This window comes from Piliocolobus tephrosceles, chromosome 1, assembly GCF_002776525.5.
Source record: "Piliocolobus tephrosceles isolate RC106 chromosome 1, ASM277652v3, whole genome shotgun sequence".
Taxonomy (NCBI): Eukaryota; Metazoa; Chordata; class Mammalia; order Primates; family Cercopithecidae; genus Piliocolobus; species Piliocolobus tephrosceles.
The window spans coordinates 209,318,326-209,336,881 of NC_045434.1; the positions used below are offsets into that span (position 1 = coordinate 209,318,326).

The 18,556-nt window shown below is 48.3% G+C and overlaps 1 protein-coding gene and 1 non-coding gene across 3 annotated transcripts in view; both read right to left on the reverse strand.

The window, feature by feature from the left end:
• Positions 1–3,717: 3,717 nt before the first annotated feature.
• The window catches only part of VPS13D (vacuolar protein sorting 13 homolog D), a 283,937-nt gene continuing 269,098 nt past the window's right edge, over positions 3,718–18,556 (reverse strand). The window contains exons 68-69 of one of the 2 annotated variants that reach the window (XM_023192002.1): positions 8,605–8,845; positions 3,718–6,830 (exon numbers count right to left, since the gene is read on the reverse strand). In XM_023192002.1, the coding sequence (XP_023047770.1) occupies positions 6,699–6,830; positions 8,605–8,845 (373 nt within the window). In that variant the 3' untranslated portion in view covers positions 3,718–6,698. The remainder of the gene's footprint in view (positions 6,831–8,604; positions 8,846–18,556) is intronic. The other variant, XM_023192003.2, reaches the window with a different exon arrangement.
• LOC111526347 lies at positions 8,303–8,452 on the reverse strand. Its single transcript, XR_002726343.1, has one exon. It is a non-coding gene; the product is annotated as a small nucleolar RNA ACA59 (small nucleolar RNA).

The following is an 18,556-nucleotide window of genomic DNA, read 5'->3' on the forward strand; positions in this document are numbered from 1 at the left end:
CAGATATGAGGACTTAAAATAATTTAAGATAATACATGGCAACTGTACCAGCAACACATTCCAACAGTTAAGAGAACCGAACGATTTAAAAGAATCAAATGTTACCAAAATTGACCTATGAAGAAATGGAAAACCTGAATAGTCCAATAAACAGAGTAGAGCGTGGGATGATTAAAGGGTACCACTGAAAAGCATTGTAGGCCAGGCACAGTGGCTCGTGTCTATAATCCCAGCTCTTTGGGAGGTCAAGGCAGGAGAATTACTTGAAGCTAGGAATTTGAAACCAGCCTTGGCAAAGAGCGAGAGACCCTGCCTCTACAAAAAAGAAAATAAATTAGCTGGGCATGGTGGCTTGTGCCGGTGGTCCCAGATCCTTGGGCGGCTGAGGCAGGAGGATGGCTTGAGCCCAGGAGTTCAACACTACAATGAACTATGGTCACACCACTGCACTCCAGCCTGGGTGACAGAGCAAGACCTTGTCTCTTAAAAAAAAAAAAAAAAGTTATATAACCTAAGGGTTTGCAGCCGGCTTTTATCCAAGCTTTGAAAATCAGAACCGAAAATGCTAATGTAATTTAAGTACTGTAAGCCAAACGGTGGAAAGCTCCCCGGTCCATTCCACGGAGACAGCATAATTTGCATTCTAAAGTCTGATGAAGAGACTGGGCACAGTGGCTCATGCCTATAATCCCAGCACTTTGGGAAGCGGAGGCAGGTGGATCACTTGAGTCCAGGAGTTTGAGACCAGCCTGGGCAACACAGTAAGACCCCATCTCTACTCAAAATAAAAAAAAATTAGCCGGGCAAGGTGGCACATGCCTATAGCCCCAGCTCCGTGGGAGGCTGAGGTGGGAGGATCGCTTGAGCCCAGGAGTTCAAGGTTGTAGTGAGCCAAGATTGAGTCACTGCACTCCAGCCTGGGCAACAGAGACTCTGTCTCAAAAACAAACAAAAAAAAGGTTACTCTGAAAAAAAGAAAATTACAGACCTCTTTCACTTAAAAAATGCCAAGACTCAAAATATTAGCAAAAAAGAGCCAGAAATGTATCAAAAGAAAAACAAATTAACACATTTTATCTAAGAGGAATCCATTATTCCAGGGATTAAGAGTGGTTCCATATATCAACGTGCTACTTAAACAAAAATTAAAGGAGAAGAAACAGTATCATAATAAACTGTTCATAATAATAGACGCTGAAAAGGCATTTGCTGTAATTCAGCAAATGCCGTTCCTAACAGTAAATCCAAAAACAAACAATCAATTGATGGTCAAATTCGCTGCTGGAGACACGCAAGATAAAGTAACAATGAACTATCACTTTGCACCCATCAGACAGGTAAGAGGGGCAGAGACGGGTGCTGCCCTTCACATTCCCACCAGCACTGGGGGAAAGTGGTCTGGAATATACCTCCTAACTAATCAGCTCCCGGGAAGTGACTGCACAGAAATGAAATTGGTGTGTAAATGCATACATAGGTGGGCATTTATTGCAGTGTTGATCTAGGGGACGGGGTGGAAGCAGCTGGAAAGCAAAGTGAACGCCCACTGAAACAGGAATAGGTGAGTGAATTATAGAACATTTACACCATTAATGATCATGCAGCACTTCAGAGAATAAACTAGAGTGATATCAGCCTGTGGGAACAGTGAGAAGAGCAAGTCGCTAAACAGTGTTTAATATATTCCATTTTTGTAAACACAAATGTTAGGAATCTATGAATATGTATATCTGCGTATGAAGCTATAAATAATTATATAACATGGTAAAAATGTGGACAGGGTCTCCCTGATTGCTTTTATCATGCCCCCAGCCAGAGAGCCACAACTTGGATGGTCTTCAAGACCCTTGCAGATGCGAGTGAAATCTCACTTCAAATTTCCTGGAGAAGCGCTCTTCCAGGTTAATCCAAACTTCTTCCTAATAATGAACATGCTTGGGTCTGTGTTCGGGAAGCACTTTCTGTTCTCAGGGTCTCGGGATGCACTGTCCAGTGAACAGCAAACATCAAGTATCTCTTACAGTGCTAGAAATCACATTCTTGGTCTAAAGAGCTGGGGTGAAAGCTGTGTTTGCAGTCAACCAATACCCGCAAGATGGCATGCTGAACTCAGCTGAGGAAAGGGAAGATCGTCATACACACACCCTTTCTATATCAGTGACATCCCCATGCCCTGGAGTGCCTGGCTGATTCACTGTCAAACACTGACTGTCCCACTGCATCCGTGAACCCTCGAAAAGAGTTTAATTGTGTGCTCATGTAGGGGTTGTGAACCACACCTCCCACTCTCCCATTGAAAGGGGCATAGTCTTCAGAAGTCGTGCTTTGGTTTGGAAAGCGTAGCCGTTCCCTTCTCCGGGCTTTTGGATTTCTGTTGACATTTTGTTCTCACTGGCTGTTGCCCAGTTCAACTGGGCAACCGTAGATGAGGTACTTGAATAGGTGCGGGGAATATTTCTTGATTAAAGCCAATTCTTTGCCTATCCTACAACACTGAAGCTGTGCAGCTAAATGTGGTCAGACAAAAACACAACACAGGCTGCCCGGTCCCACTTTAAATTCACGGTCATCAACCTCAAATGGGTCCTTAATGTCGCCCCGCAAACATACCATGCTTCTGTGGCCTATTCCCTTTCCCGTTATCCTACATGACTATGTGCACCTTCTGTCTCTCCAAATCTGCATCACTTCCCGCCCTGTATTCATTCTTGCCTGATGTGAGAAAACAGGAGCCATCAACCGAATCTCAAGCTCTCCCACCTCCACCCATATTCCCAGCCTGCCAGGCCCTCTTTTCCCTTATTCCTTCCTGCCCTCTTGAATTTCTGGTCAGTTCTCTCCATTTACGGCCAGATTCCTCTGGAGAGCTGTTGGTATTTCTCTTCTTCCATTTTCCTCGTGAACCTCCTCCAGCCCGGTTTTCACCTCCAATGCTCCATTGAAACCACTCTTGGAAAGGTTTCCAGTGACTTCAGTGTGGCTAGGTCCATTGGTAATTGTTGGTCCTCATCCCACCTGACTTAGCAGCAGCACTCAATGGTCTTTGAAACCTTTCTGGCCTCAGCTTCTAGGATCCATCCCCTCCTGGTGTCACTCCGTCTCTGGATGATCCTGCTGAGTCTCCTTTACTGTTTTTTTTTTTTTTTTTTGAGACAGAGTCTCGAGCTGTCGCCAGGCTGGAGTGCAGTGGTGTGATCTTGGCTCACTGCAACCTTGCAACCTCCACCTCCCGGGTTCAAGTGATTCTCCTGCCTCAGCCTCCCGAGTAGCTGAGACTACAGGCGCCCGCCACCACGCCCGGCTAATTTTTTACATTTTTAGTAGAGATGAGGTTTCACCGTGTTAGCCAGGATGGTCTCAATCTCCTGACCTCGTGATCCGCCCGCCTCCCAAAGTGCTGGGATTACAGGCGTGAGCCACCGCGCCCGGCCTCCTTTGCTGTTTCTTCTTCAGCTGCCTAAACCATTAGTGTGACTTCTGTCCTGCTGGGGCTTGAACCAGGGACCTCAGAGTGGGCTGAGCAGCAGCCAGTGTAGTGCGGAAACTGCCACTTACTCTTGGGAGGTTGAGACTGGTTAAGGAGTGGGGGTGCTTCCCCGGGCTTGGGGGGAGACGCTACATTTTATCGTGAACATCACACTATGTTTGGTATTTGTCACTGGCGATCGCTCTAGAAGCTACGGATCACCAAGAGACCAGAAGTAAACAAAGAACAAGTTTGGGAAGTCCACAAAGCATTTTATTCCACAGGAAGAAAAATGATGACTCTGATATGAGAACCAGACTCAAGAGTCTTAACACATTGGTGACTGTAATAGTGTTTACATAATAGAGAACCAGATATTTCATGTGTAGAATTTTATCAAGCAGCTACTATGGTATTTTGAGGCACAGATCATACTTACAAACAAAGTGGCCCTGGAGCCTTCAGAACATTGCGGTGAGTACCCACCAAGCAGCAAGACACTCTGGGATTGGGGAAGGGGCCGCTTGTCTGTTTTCCACTGTGTAGTGACCAGGCCAGAGCCTGGGGAAACACTGGCCTGGCTCACCTTTCAGTGAGCACAGAGAAGCAGCGACAGCCAGGGAGTGACACGGGTCGGTCAACTGTGCTGGGTCAAGGGACTGAGTGGCTTTGGATATCTCCTTACCCAATTTACGCTTATTCCATTTATTTTACTTTCCTCAGAGACGAACTGTGTGTTTCAGGCAGAAAGAAAAGCAGTAGAAATGATCTTAACAAAGTCTTAGACGTTGCTGGCTGAATATCAGTTTACAAAGAAACGGGGCATTTAAGGAGCCAGGGGCAGGGCCTGTTTCCTCCAACGTTTTGGATGTTTTCCTGGTGAGAACCAGGAGGGGATGTCAAATGCCCCTGAAACCTTCTGGCCGCAGGTGGCCCAGGGCTGCAGGGCAGGGGAGAGCTGAGAAGTGGAGCAGCTCGCCGTTGGCCCTCCCATCTCCCACCCAGCCTTGACCTAGATGGTCTTTGGATCCCATTTTAACATCTGCCTCTCCTGAGGTGCGAGTGTCAAAGTGCTTGATTGTGCAATCACAGGAGATGGGCAGCTATTTAAAGAGCTGATTAAAATTAGAAAGGAGCCCAAGGAGGGCATCTGAACACTTCTCTGGATTCCTCCTAAAGCACCAGCCCACAGGGCAGCCTGCAGCTAACTTCCTCAGTCAGATCTGAGAATGCCCAGCACTGCTGCGGCCCAAAGCAGATTTCTTTAGTAACGCTAAACTCCTTAATCTCATCAAGAAATTTCAAGTGACTTTGTTCCGGAAGCTGATAGAAGGCTCACTGACGCATACAATCAACCCTTCCGAGAGTCTCATCTTTTAAGAGATCATGATCTCAGGCAGTGGGTTGCTGATGACAAAAACCACAAGCCAAACTTTGGGGTGCAAGGAGGGAGGCTGAGGAGGAAGCTGCGGAGGAGCTGCCACTTGGCTGTATTCTGCTGCGATCTCGTGCAGGGCATGAGTGCTGACACAATCATGACTACCCCCCAGCAAGACACAAACTAAAACCCACCCAATGCCACAAAAGCCAAGTTTCAATTCTGCAATCCACTAACTTGGAGTTCAGCGAAGGCAACCAAGCCTCGGAGTTCAAGAAAGCTAATCCTTGAACCCATGTAGCTACTTGTGCTAAAGCTCCCTTCCCTCCTCTGCACGCGTACACACACACACACACACACACACAGACACACACAGACACAGAGGGGAAGTGGGAGAGGAAAGGGAGGGGAAGAAGATTAGCTTCATTTGTGTTTTGGAAGGATTTGGGTCATGAGTTATAAACACCAAAACCTTCCACGCATCCACTGATCCACTGAGTCATCCCAGACTCAGCTACATGTGACAAGGTTGTAGAAATTGATTAGCTTTATTAAAATAAAAATTTTAAAATCACAAGGTGAGTCATTCATTCTAAAGTGAGGCCCTTTTTCCCTTCTCCCTAGATGCTTAATCCTTACAGAAAAGCGAAACACCAAAAAAAGACCCAGGCCGCTCATACCAGGCTTTGCTCCCAGCAGGAATTTAAAAACAAGGGTAAGAGATGCTTTCGTCAAATCTTGGTTCCACAGAAAGCTTACCAACGCAGCTTTTTAATACTATTTCATCCCCTTTCTGGAACTCTCCCCGCTCCCTTCTCACCCTGGGGTTTCCATCCTGTGTCCCCTCGGGCTGTGGAGCTGCGATGCCCGCCTGTGGCTTTATTAAAAAGCAAACAGTCCCGGGGCTTTGTTCTTGGTTCTTGCTGCCCAGGCAGGAGAGCACTCTTATGTGGATTTCTGATTTGTTGCAGTAGTTCAATGGGATTTTTCTTTCCCTTCTCAGTCAACAGAGTTTACCAATGTTTCCAACCTCTCTAATAATAACCTGAGAAAGCTTACAATGCTGATTTGCCCATGTGTGGTAATGAAGCACAGGTTTCCCTCTAAGTTCGGTAAGACTAGTTAGGATAAAGCCAAATGGACAACTTATAACGTGATTTGTGAGAATCTAAGCACTGTTTGTAAAATGGGGGTGAGAAATTAAAAGTGAGCTCCCAAGCCCCTCTCCTAGATCCTTCCGAAGGGCCAGCGCTAGTCCTGGGTGCCGCAGCTCACAGCCCAACTGGACAGCCACGATGTCAAAGGTGTCCCTTTCAGGACCACAGCCCTCACCTCAACCCACTTTACTGGGAATACTTTAGTCTCCAAAACTAAGATGGAACATTCTTTAAGAATGCCTTTCTATAGACAGTATCCTGAATTAGATGTCTAGAATTAGTACAATAGAAGATCCAATATAATTTTATATTACTTTACAGTTAACAAACCTTTACACATAGCACAGGCCCTGTTCAGAAACGTTCCTATATATTTACAAACACACAGTTGTACATATATACATGTTAACAAAATACAGGGCATCTAAAAATTAGATTTGTCTCGGTACATGTTTTTAAATGTTATTTAACCAATACCTTTAAAAATTATTTCCCATAATCTAAAATAACTCCCCGCCTCACAAATTAATATGATTTCCATTTGTATTTTTCCTCATGAGGATTTACTTTCCCTCATTCCTTGACAACTTCCCCAAACCCAACTCTGGTTCTGCCTCTAATGCCAGCCGAGAGCTTGGCCTCTTTCTTCCTGGTGGGTCTGTGCTGTGTCGGGAGCGCCCGTCTCAGCAGCGGGGCTTCAGGAGTCCAGCTCCAGCTGCTCTGGGTTTTCGCTGAGTCTTAACATAAGCTGCTGTTCATAGTAGAGGCTCTTGGCGTAGTTTATTTCTTGTGACAACTTGACAGCGAGGACCTCAGATTTCACGTGGACCTAAGGAGGAGAACAGGATGGGTCACCCGCCCCCAGGGTGGGGAACCCAGGAATCAGATGCGCCAGGCGGCGGCTCCCAGCCCAGCTGCATCTCAGGATGGGATGTACACGTCAAAGAAACAGTGATGGCCGAGGCTGCTCCCCTAGTTCACTTGCACTCAAGTCTGCGGTGGGTCCCTGCAAATTTTTATTTTTTAAGACGGAGTCTCTGTCACCCAGGCACGATCTCTGGTCACTGCAACCTCTGCCTCCCGGGTTCAAGTGATTCTCCTGCCTCAGCCTCCCATGTAGCTGGGACTACAGGCATATGCTACCATGCCTGGCTAATTTTTTTTTTTTTCAGTAGAGACGGTGCTTCACCGTGTTAGCCAGGATGGTCTCGAACTCCTGACCTCGTGATCCACCCAAAGTGCTGGGATTACAGGCGTGAGCCACCACACCCAGCCGATCTGTCTTTTTAAACATTCCCCAGGACTGTGCAGCCAACCCATACTCACCTGCCATCTGGGACCCCACCCCTCCCTGCCCCCAGAACTGATGTGCAGAGGTAAGACCAGAGCAGGAGTGCGGGGTTCACATCTCAGGTCTGGTGACAGCCGAGGAAGGAAGAAGAATCAGCCAACAAAAGCCTCTAGGTCTTTCTTACCACAAACACCTCCCTGCCCACCTGCTTTGAAAGGGTGCAGAAGTGTAGTAGGCGAGGCTGCCCACCTGCTACAGTGAAGGGATCTGGAGAAATACTCACACTTTGGGGTGCTCGCCCTCTTTGTCAGCCAGCTCTAACTTAAGCCAATGACCCCAGGGGAGCCTTACACAAGCCCAAGCAAGTCCAAGTGCACTCCTGAGCAGAGGGAGGCCAAGGGACTCAGGAGGAGAGAGGCCCAATAAGGCTGGCGCTAGTTCTGGTCCGCAGAGAGAGAGGTGGGCAGGCCCTTTTAATTAACGTATCATTCTTGAATGCAAGCTTCAAAATCCTGGCATACCGGGTGAGAATGAGCAGGACTAACACCTGGGTGTCGTGGCAAGCCACCAGGCAGACTGGCCAGGGACAGCACCGCGAGGGGCGCTGCAGCCAGCTCTGGTGTCAAGTCACTTGGATTTGAACCCCAGCTCCTCAAGGTCATCTGTGTAGACCTGAATGAATCACCTGCCATGACCAATAGTGAGGAGGGGATGACAGCGACACAATGACCACACAACCCACAAGACGGCCAGCCCTCCAGGAACGGGAGCTCTTCACAGGAGCTTTCTTATTTAAAGGCCTTGTCATAACAATATCTTGCCCTCTTTGGAGGCCAAGTATGACTTTTATTTACAAATACTTATTGCACATGCTAGATGCTACTAAAACAAAAGTTCTGGTTTCCACTGTTAAGGAGAAACAATGGAGAAGCGTGAGCTCCAGTGCTTTCTTCGATTCAGTGCACTGGAGAATCCCATTGTGGGAGCAGAAAAACCCTGTGTGTTTTGTTAGCTGTTCCTTATCACCAATGAGAGGAAGTATTGTCACCCTCACTACATCTATGGGTAACTGAGGCACAAATGTTGTGAGGTAGTAACGTTCCCACGGTCACCCATGGGGCAGCTGGGAGGGCAGCATCACCTGTGAACATACCCTGGGCCCCTCCCATGTTCAGGACGGAGAGGCAGCGCTCCTGGGAAGGGCCCAGCCTGAACCTCCTAAATGGGCTCCTGCTGAGGAGGGCAAAGCAGGGCAGAGGCATGGAGGCCCTGGCCCCGCCCCTGAGGAGCCTGAGAACAGCCATGCACTCACCATGGGCTTCTGGTGGGAGGGGCCGGGGATGGACACTCCACTGCTCGTGCTCACGGCTTTCTTGGTGACCTGCACGTACACCTTCCCATGGTCTTTGGAGACAAGGCAGTGGTAGAGGTCATCATATTTGACTTCTAGGAAAATGGCTTCTCGGTCCACGTAGTCTCCACTTTTCAGGAAGTAAACAGCTTTGGAGGAGATGAGCACGCAGTAGCTGTCAATGTTCTCCACAGCGATGAAGCTGCAAAGCAAGACGGGAACGCAGGAGTGACGCCTGGGGCTTCGCCCAGCGCCGGGGGAGGCCCACTGTGGGCTCTGTGGCCCCCGGGCCTGAGTGTAAATCCCGGCCCCCTTGCTCACTACACCTTGGGCAGGTGGCCTAATTACGCTGGGCTTCAGCTGCCACTTTTGTAAATTAGGAACAAAAGTGGGCCTGGCCTCAGGGGCCCGTTGTGAGGCCCATGGCCATGGCACCCCACACCCCTCAATGGGGTGCTTGATAAATGTCAGCTAATGATGACCACCAACAATTTCAACGATAGAAATACTTCTATATCCTGAAATTGTATCTTGTGGGGTGTTTGTTGTTGTTTTTCTGTGAGCATTTCTGGATACCTTAAAGCTTACAGAAAACGGTAACAATGCTCTACTGGACGAAACAGAAAACGGGATGCCTTTCAATGTGAAACTGAAGGAGCAGCTGAGAAAGTTCACTGCCCGGCAGAGGGGAGGGAAACACGAGCGGGCGAGAGGACGCGGCTGGGGGTGCTGAAAGCTGATGGGGAAAAAGCAGAATTAAACAGGTTCACCAAATGGCATGGCAGGAAGAGACAGCCTGGTGTTAAAACACCTGCACTCCCACACCCGCTTCCTCCCTCCCTAAGCTCAGCCCCTCCAGCGACGGGGCACTCCCCCATCCACTTCATGTTCAGAAAACTCAAAGAGTCAGAAAACGCTTTCTTAGGTAAAGCTGTCATCTTCCTTTTGGAAACTACTAGTTGTTACTTCAGGAGCTTTCGGGCCACTCCGAAAAAAACTGAATTCCTCTATCACGGAGCTCACGCATTTAAAGTGGAAATTTATGCACATCAAACCTCTCTGGCCACTGAATGAAGAGCAGTGAACCTTGGGAACAGCGTGACAGTCCCCCCCCCTGGCCTGGCTGCCTCCCCTGCATCTTGTGACAGCCCTTCACAATGGGGCTGCAGCGTCCAGGGACAGCGGACAAGGATGGATGGCGGCAGGAATACTAAAGGCTGACGACAGAGTGGCAGTCGAACTCCCGCTGGCAAACTGAATTGCTCAGAGCCAGGCTCCACCTGGAAGTGTTCTGAAACCTGGGTCCAGAACGGTGTTGTTCCCAGGTCCTCTGAAGGAGGCAGAGCCTGGGGGCGGGAGGTGGCCTGCCTGTTGCAGGGAACAGGCTGCCGGGCCCTCGCTCACTGGGGGTCCGTGCAGGAAGCACGCCCGCTCTCTCGACTTCTCTAAATCCCACCCCCCTCCCTGCAAGGATCACAGGTCCTAACCTCTCTGTGAAGCATCCCCCATATACTCCAGCCCCTCCTCCACTTTTGAGCATTTAATTGTGATGGCCCCCAAAGCACGGCCAAGCACCCACTCGTCGTTTCCATGTGTCCTGGACAAGTCTCTCCGCTCTCTGACTATAAGGTGAGCCCTGTAAGTGGGGTCCATATCTCACAGCCCCGTGTCTCCCTGAGCAACCCACAGAGTTGGCCACCCCATCAGCACTCGGTGTCTGCCTTGTTCCAGTTGCCATTTTAATTAGAGACGCCCGTGACAAAAACTGGGGTTTATTGTTCTGTTCTAACTGGTTGGCAATGCCAAGAATGCAGACTTGTAAAGTCTCAATGCCAAAATTAGAAAGACCCGCAGCCTTCAGCGTTCAGGCCACTCAGCACAGGCGTTCTCACGTCTTGCGCTCTGACAGCATTGAGAGTGGCATCATCACTGAACAGAGTTGGATGGAATCTGAAATAGCTGGTCCGGGAATGAAAGGAGGGCACGGGGAAAGACAGAAAGACAGACAGACAGGTATAAAAATGAACCTGACACAGAGAAGAGGTGACACAGTGCCAGCCAGAACCGGCGGGGACCCGAGCTGAGACCCTGGAGTGGGCCTGGTGCACAGTCACTGAGGCCGTCACGGGCTCTCCAAGGAGACTCCAAAGTTGGCCACCATGATTGGGGGGACAGCAGGAATGTGCATGAAAAATCCAACTGAGATTTGAGGTTCTTTCCTCTAGGTGAGCACAGCACAGGCACTTCCACCCCAGTGCCCCGCCCCCAGCGCCACGACACTGGGTACTCGCCATAGCTGACATTTACATGTCAGTCACAGGCTTTCCATCTGGGCAGATGCTCTCACACCCAGGCCAGACTGGCTGACATGACTAGTGTGCTTTCCGTCCTGGAACACTTCTATAGGCTTTAAAACAGACTCTTTTCCGGCCGGGCGCGGTGGCTCATGCCTGTAATCCCAGCACTTTGGGAGGCCGAGACGGGCGGATCACGAGGTCAGGAGATCAACACCATCCTGGCTAACACGGTGAAATCCCATCTCTACTAAAATACAAAAAAAATTAGCCGGGCGTGGTGGCGAGCGCCTGTAGTCCCAGCTACTCAGAGGCTGAGGCAGGAGAATGGCGTGAACCTGGGAGGCGGAGCTTGCAGTGAGCCGAGATGGCGCCACTGCACTCCAGCCTGGGAGACAGATGGTGCAAGTCCCCCATCAGGCCAGAACCACTTCTGGAGGAGGGGTGACTGAGCTGGGACGCCTCCGGAGAGGTAGAGGGCACAGTGAAGGAAACACAGGCCGAGCCAGCAGGATTGGTTGACACTGGCCGAGTCCGTGGCTTTCCCGGTGGCTCAGGCTCCCCCATCTCTCTGATGGAGAGGGTAATCACTGCCAGTTTTCTTCACAAAGTGAGCACGGAGGTCAAGGAATTCATGGCCACACAGAAAGGTAAGTGGAGGAAGGCAGTGCTGTCACTCCACACGGATCTCTGTCCTGTAAGTCCAGGACCCTGCGCATGCCCCGAAGCTGCTACTGATAATAACATATGTTTGGAAATTGTGCATGAAGTGTTCTAAAGTCTTTTCAAATCAAAAGCAGATCAGAGCCAAGGGTCTGGCTGAAGGAAGAAGGGAAGCAGTGAGGCCACAGCTGGAACTGAACTGAGCAGTGACCCCAGGGACCAGGCGACCGCAGCGCTGTCCCCATCGTCTTCCTGTGGCTTTCCTGCACCCCACGATGGCCAAGGCTTTGGGTTGCATCATCATCATTATTATTAATTTTTCTTTCTTTTTTTTTTTTTTTTTACAAAATCTGCCAATCACATCAAAGAATAATTAAAGAGTTCCAGACCAGACCCCTTATCTAATGGAGTCTGATCCCAAACTTGTCACTGTGAGAGAAGCAGCAAAACTCAGGGTGGTAAGAGAAGCTTGGCAAGCGCGCACGCCCCCCACCCTCCCCTCTGCCCGTCTGCACCTTCTTCCGTTCCCTTTCCCTGAAGCCACAGGCCGTTCCCCTCCTCCCTGGACTGGCTCTCCCGGGCTTTCTTTTGCCTCACTTGAGGCTCCCTGAGGTGCTCACACTGCTTTGCAGTCTCGACCCCAGACTCTCCTCTCTTCACTTCCCTTAAAATCGAGCTTCCCGCAAGGCCTGCTTTTGGCCCACGAATGAGTGACTGTTGGAAAAACCTTGAGGGAAGAAGGCCACCACGGTCTTGGGTGGCCCTGAGCACACTCCTTCTGTTCTCTGATCTGTCATTAACTGAGAGGAAAGGGGAGCCAGAAACACACAGCATCAGATAAGCTTTATCCTTCCAATCTGAGACCCAGAGAAGTCACCTCAGTATTCAGTTGACACATTTTAGGTTGCTGTAGATACTACAATGGATTCTATTTAAAACATAGGATTTTTATACTCTTCTGAAACCTCAGTTAAGTTTCAATTCTGGGGGCAGAGCACGGTGGCTCCCACCGATAATCCCAGCACTTTCGGAAGCTGAGGCGGGAGAATCGCTGGAGCCCAGGAGTTTGAGACCAGCCTGGGCCGCAGAGTGAGACACCATCTCTATTTAAAAAAAAATAATAAGAAAGAAAAAAGTTTTAACTCCCCTTTAAGGAGAGAAAGAGGATACTCTGGCCTTGGGGCTCAGTGTCAGAAAGTTTCTTCCGAGAGAAGGGAAGGCTGTGGCACCAGCTTCCACCCTTTTCCAAGATGACAGGTGCTAAGAGTGGGTGAATCTGCCAAAAGCCAGTGCCGCCTTAATAGAATCCTCCATCACTAACGACATCCACAGACCAGGAACCACAGGGCACTCTCGACAACAGCAGCTGTGGTACCATCAACAGCAGCCTCAGGCCTCCTCTGGGGCAGATCACAACGTCCTCCCAAGCCACACTGCAGCCTCGCCAGGGGAGCCAGCCGCCTCTGCCTCTCACTCTGCCCAGAGCTTCCCCATCCTGATGTGTAGAACCCCATGTGTCTACTCTGCAGGGCCACCGTGATGGTGTGAGCTCATCTACGTGCCCCACACGAAAGAGATCCACAGTTAATGGTGGCTCTTCTGTTGAGAACAGGTGCCCAGTTATCCCAAACCTGTGGGGATGACCCCTCCTTCCCCCACACATCATCTCATCAGGAGATTGGAGAGAGAGCTCTCTCTCTGGAAGGCCACATGGGAAACAAGCTCATGACCAACTTGTCTCAGGGAGAAATCTGCCAAGTTAACTGCTTCAGCCACTCTACTTAATTTTCCTCCCGCTTTTTTTCCCCCTCAATATTAACTCATTTATATACCTGATTCTACTCCCTCTGGAGTCATTTCAAAATCAGAAGCATTCTGAGACGCCTGACTCAGCGCTCCTGGAACAGGCTCCTCTACCCCTGGGCGTTACCCACCCCAGGTCCATCTATGGCCCTGACTCCATGTCTGGGCCCAGTGTCGCTCTGAGTGCCAGGTCCTCTTCAGGGTACCTCAACACGTCCACTGGGGAGCTGCTCCTTCTCCAACCCTTGTTCTTCAGCACCCCCAGCATCAGCTGATGGCATCTCCATCAACCAGACACGCAAGGAGCCCGGAGCCACTCTCAACCCTCCTCCTCACTCAGATTCCAATTCAGCAGTTGAAGGATCCACAGACACTGCTTCCTTAATGCCTCTCCAATCTGTCCTCTTCTAGTCATCGTTACGGCCACCGTGTTCGGGCCTCTCCACCTTCTACCTGGGCTACCCCAGGGGCCTCCTAACTGGCTTTGTGCCTTCAGTCTCTCTACCTGCTGCTGTCAAGGTTTTATTTTTCATGAGGAATTTTGAGTGGGATCCTTTTCCTCACAGTCTCACTCCCACCTACAGGAGAGGCAAGCTCCTCGGCATGACCACTAAGGTCAGCCTTCAGTATCCGGCCTGGGAACCCACCTTTCCAGCCTCCGCTCCTTCTCTCCACACGCGCTGCTGCCACAAAAGGCTGACCCCAAATTCTCCAGACCTGCCGTGAGCTCTTCTGCCTCGTGTCTCTGCCCAGCACTGTGCTCTGTCCATGCACCTTCTCTCCTTGGCACATTCCTCCACCTCCTACAAGGTCAGGTGACTTGTCCAGAGCCTTCTCTGTGAAGCCTTCCCTGGCTTTCCAGTATAAATTAATCACTTCCCGTCTGTGGTTCCATAATATGTTGCTCATACCTCTATTTGAACAGCAATATATGTTATAGGTTGTTGGTAATACAGTGTCTGCTTCCCCTGCTAAACTGTGAATGCACTGAGGACAGAGGAAATTTCTTACTCACCCTGGCACATAGTAGGATTCAATAAATGTATGCGTTAGGGTGTCTCAGAGGATGACACTGGCATTACAGTAAGGCAAGAAATTTGCCAGTGTACAGGCAACTTTGGATGCTAGACACATGTTACCAGTAGGAAAGTTGAAAACTTCTCTTAGAACTCCTGATTTAGCTTATTAAAGATTTAGCAAACTTCTAACTTTACCAGAGTAGCTGTGCCATCTGCCAAATGTAAGTTTTAATTCAGGGACATATCGACAAATGGCCAGTTCTGGAAGTGTCAATAGTTACTAGTAGATTATTTCCTAGTTTAGGAAATGGAAGCTAATAAATTCTATTCCATTCCTCAGAAGGAGGAATTGTTTTTATTTTGAGACTGTGTATGTTACTATAAGATTTGTACTTATAATTATATGCTATTAGGATCAATATTATATGGTGTGCTCAAAAATTTTCCTGATTTCTCTCTCTCCGTGAAATTTCTCAAGAAGAGACAAGATACAAAAATCATAAACAGCATGTTTACAAAGTAGATAAGAGACTTTTACTCTTGATTTTATTTTCTATACTCTTGGATTTGCTAACCATGCATATGAGTTTCTTTTTGAGACAGGATCTCACTCTGTCACCCAGGCTGGAGTGCAGTGGTGTGATTTCAGCTTACAGCAGCCTCGACCTCCCAGGTTCAAGCCATCCTCCCACCTCAGCCTCCCAAGTAGCTGGGGCTACAGGTGTGTGCCACCACGCCTGGCTGATTTTTGTATGGATGGGGTTTTGCCATGTTGCTCAGGCTGGTCTTGAACTCCCAGCCTCAAGCGATCCTCCCACTTTGGCCTCATAGCTCTTTGGGAGGCTGAGGTGGGAGGATGACTTGAGGCCAGGAGTTCGGACCTGCCTGAACAACATGGCGAGACTCCATCTCTACAAAAAATTGAAAAGAGGAGCAACTTATTTGGCTGGTGGATGCAAAGGCTACTTTTATTTTTTACACTTTTCTGTATTTAAAAAATCTCATAAATGTTACTTTCTAAAACTACATTTAGAAAGTACAATTTCAATTGTCTAATTCCAGAAAGCAGTACATTAGGGTCACGTGGGTTGCTCATGAGCGTTTTCTTTTTTTTTTTTTTTTTTTTTTTTTTTTGAGACGGAGTCTCGATCTGTCGCCCAGGCTGGAGTGCAGTGGCGCGCTCTCAGCTCACTGCAGGCTCCGCCTCCCAGGTTCACGCCATTCTCCTGCCTCAGCCTCCCAAGTAGCTGGGACTACAGGCGCCCGCCATCTCGCCCGGCTAATTTTTTGTATTTTTTAGTAGAGACGGGGTTTCACCGTGTTAGCCAGGATGGTCTCGATCTCCTGACCTCGTGATCCACCCGTCTCGGCCTCCCAAAGTGCTGGGATTACAGGCTTGAGCCACCGCGCCCGGCCTCATGAGCGTTTTCTAAAAGGCAGGAGCCACCCTCCTCTCAGCAGCCTGGTGTGCACTGTTATATGTGATGCAGTATTAGAAATAAAACAGGTACCTTACAACAAAATGAATATGAGTTGCTGGCTACAAATGAGACACGAGTTAGAAAGAAAAATTAATTTCACCACATAAGACAAATGTTACTTTAACATCATCTTAACCCGGATCCTGTTTCAAAACCAAAATTGAGAAAGATGGGAAGCAATGACAACTGCACAACTTCTCAGAGGAATATATGATGAATTTGAAAGTGAAGACCTTTCAGCTGGCCAGACCAGACATCAAATGTCGGTAACTATCCTTTTGATATTAATTAATTAAATAGAATGAAAAAAATGAAATGCAAGTCGATCTGGGAGAACAAGGTTGGAGTCACGATGGCACTGGGGACTTCGTGGGGTTTTCACTCCATCGGGAAATAATTACACAATATTTTCCAGAAGTGAAACAGTGAGCCTAACTGGAAAAAAATGTGGAAACACTTAGTTCGAACAGTAGAGCAAGGTATTAAAGACCCTTTAAAGGGGTTAACTCTGAAGGGAAATATGCAAATAATTAGGTCTTTAAACATGTTTTTAATTACAAATCTAGGATAAAAGTCAGAGGTATAATTTGGCGCTTGTGGGCTTTTCCTGAAAACTCCTTTCTTGCAAAGTGATGAGTGTAATGTTCACTTCACCGCAAAGACCCAGGCTGACAACTGAGGACACTTCGGAGGAACATTCGCCACATTCCCTGATGGCTTCTTCCTTGTACACTTGGGAAGGCCGTGGTCACGTGCCTCCTTCTGCATTCACTGGCAAGATTTAACCCACAACTTGGGTGGAGACACATGGTTTTCTTTTTTTTTTTTTTTTTTTGAGACGGAGTCTCGCTCTGTGCCCAGGCTGGAGTGCGGTGGCCGGATCGCAGCTCACTGCAAGCTCCACCTCCTGGGTTCACGCCATTCTCCTGCCTCAGCCTCCTGAGTAGCTGGGACTACAGGCACCCGCCACCTCGCCCAGCTAGTTTTTTGTATTTTTTAGTAGAGACGGAAAGTCAGAATTCATTCATGCCAGTATCTCTTCCTAGTTCATATGAATTTCATGAGTTTCATGAAAACGATTTTACTGATTTCATTTTGATTCCAGTTTTCAGCTCTCTCTGGCTCTGTTTTTCAATGTGTGTATCTCACTGACAGCAGTCCTATGTTGGCTGTACTAAGCAATGTCTTCTATTACAAGCGAATTTCACAGTGACCAGAGATGGTTTGACTTGAATGGAGGTGAGTTGGGGAGGAAAGTGAAAAGACATCATGCAATAATTTATAATCTCATTTAGCCTTTGACAAAAAACCCCCACATGATTGGAAAATGGACACATGTGAACACAAATGCTGAACTGCAGCTATCTGGCTGTATGTACTGGGTGCCTATTCGATGCCAGGCACTGTTCTGTGTGCTGAGGATTCTTCCCTGAATGGAACAGACAAAAATCCCAGCCTCACAGGGCTGCCATTGTAGCAGACTCTGCACCATGTCCTGCCAGACCTGAGAAAGGACTCTCTAGACTTCCCATCCAAAGGCTAAAAGTTCCATCTACAAAGCAGTATCAAGAGCAGTCATGGTACCAAATCTCTGCCTCAAGGAAGGCAGGAATAGAAAGTTCTCCCTGGAGTGAACTGCATGGGCACTCCAGGCACTGGACTCAAACAGCAGAAGCTACGAGCGACACCTGCTGTGGACAGAGTTACCCCCTCCCTGCCAATTCATATGTGGAAGCCTTAACCCCAATGTGACCACTTGGAGTAAGAAAGTAATCACAGTTAAATTAAAGTAGTCATAAGGTTGGGGCCCTGAGCTGATAGGATTAGTACCCTTATAAGAGACACCAGAGAGTGCCCCCTCTCTCTCTGCGATGTGGGAACACAGTGAGAAGAGGGCTACCTGCAAGCCAGGAAGAGAACCCCCACCAGCAGCAGAATCAGAAGATGCCTTGATACTGGACCTCTCAGCCTTTAGAACTGTGAGAAGACAAATTTCTGTTGCTTAAGCTGCCCAGTCTGTAATATTTTATAATGGCAACCCAAGTAGACGAAACAAGAAAATACAACTCTATTATCAAGAAACCTTCTAATAACACCATAGGGGTCACACAAGGCACATGTAGGAAGATGCCATTCTATCCGTCAAGCAACAAATACCTTCTGGATTTGGTTTTTGATATCCCCATTCAAATACTGCCATGAAAATATGAGATGAGATCTACTTAACACTGTCCCTAACAATGACTCTGAAGACTATCCTGACAGTTGACCTCTATTTCAGACATTCCTCCACCCACCAAAACACACTCACAGCACTCAGAATCCTCCCAAGCTCGCTTTACCTTAAAGGAGACCAATGAGCATCAGAAGAAATTAAACTAGTATTTTGCTACTCCTAGACACAACTAACTGCTTTCTCTGGGCTGGTGGTTCTGGCACCTATTCAGGTTATAGAGCACGTTTATGCTACAAGGATCTCTGCAAAATATCCTAAAATAGTGAAAGACTTAATTCTACCATGTCAACCAGGAATAATATCACTAACTGAAGATATGACAAGATCCCAGGTATACAAGGCTCCATATTTAAAGAGTAACAAAGCAATCTTAAGAAAAACACATTTCCAAAATGTCCCACTATTAGTTGTTTGCTC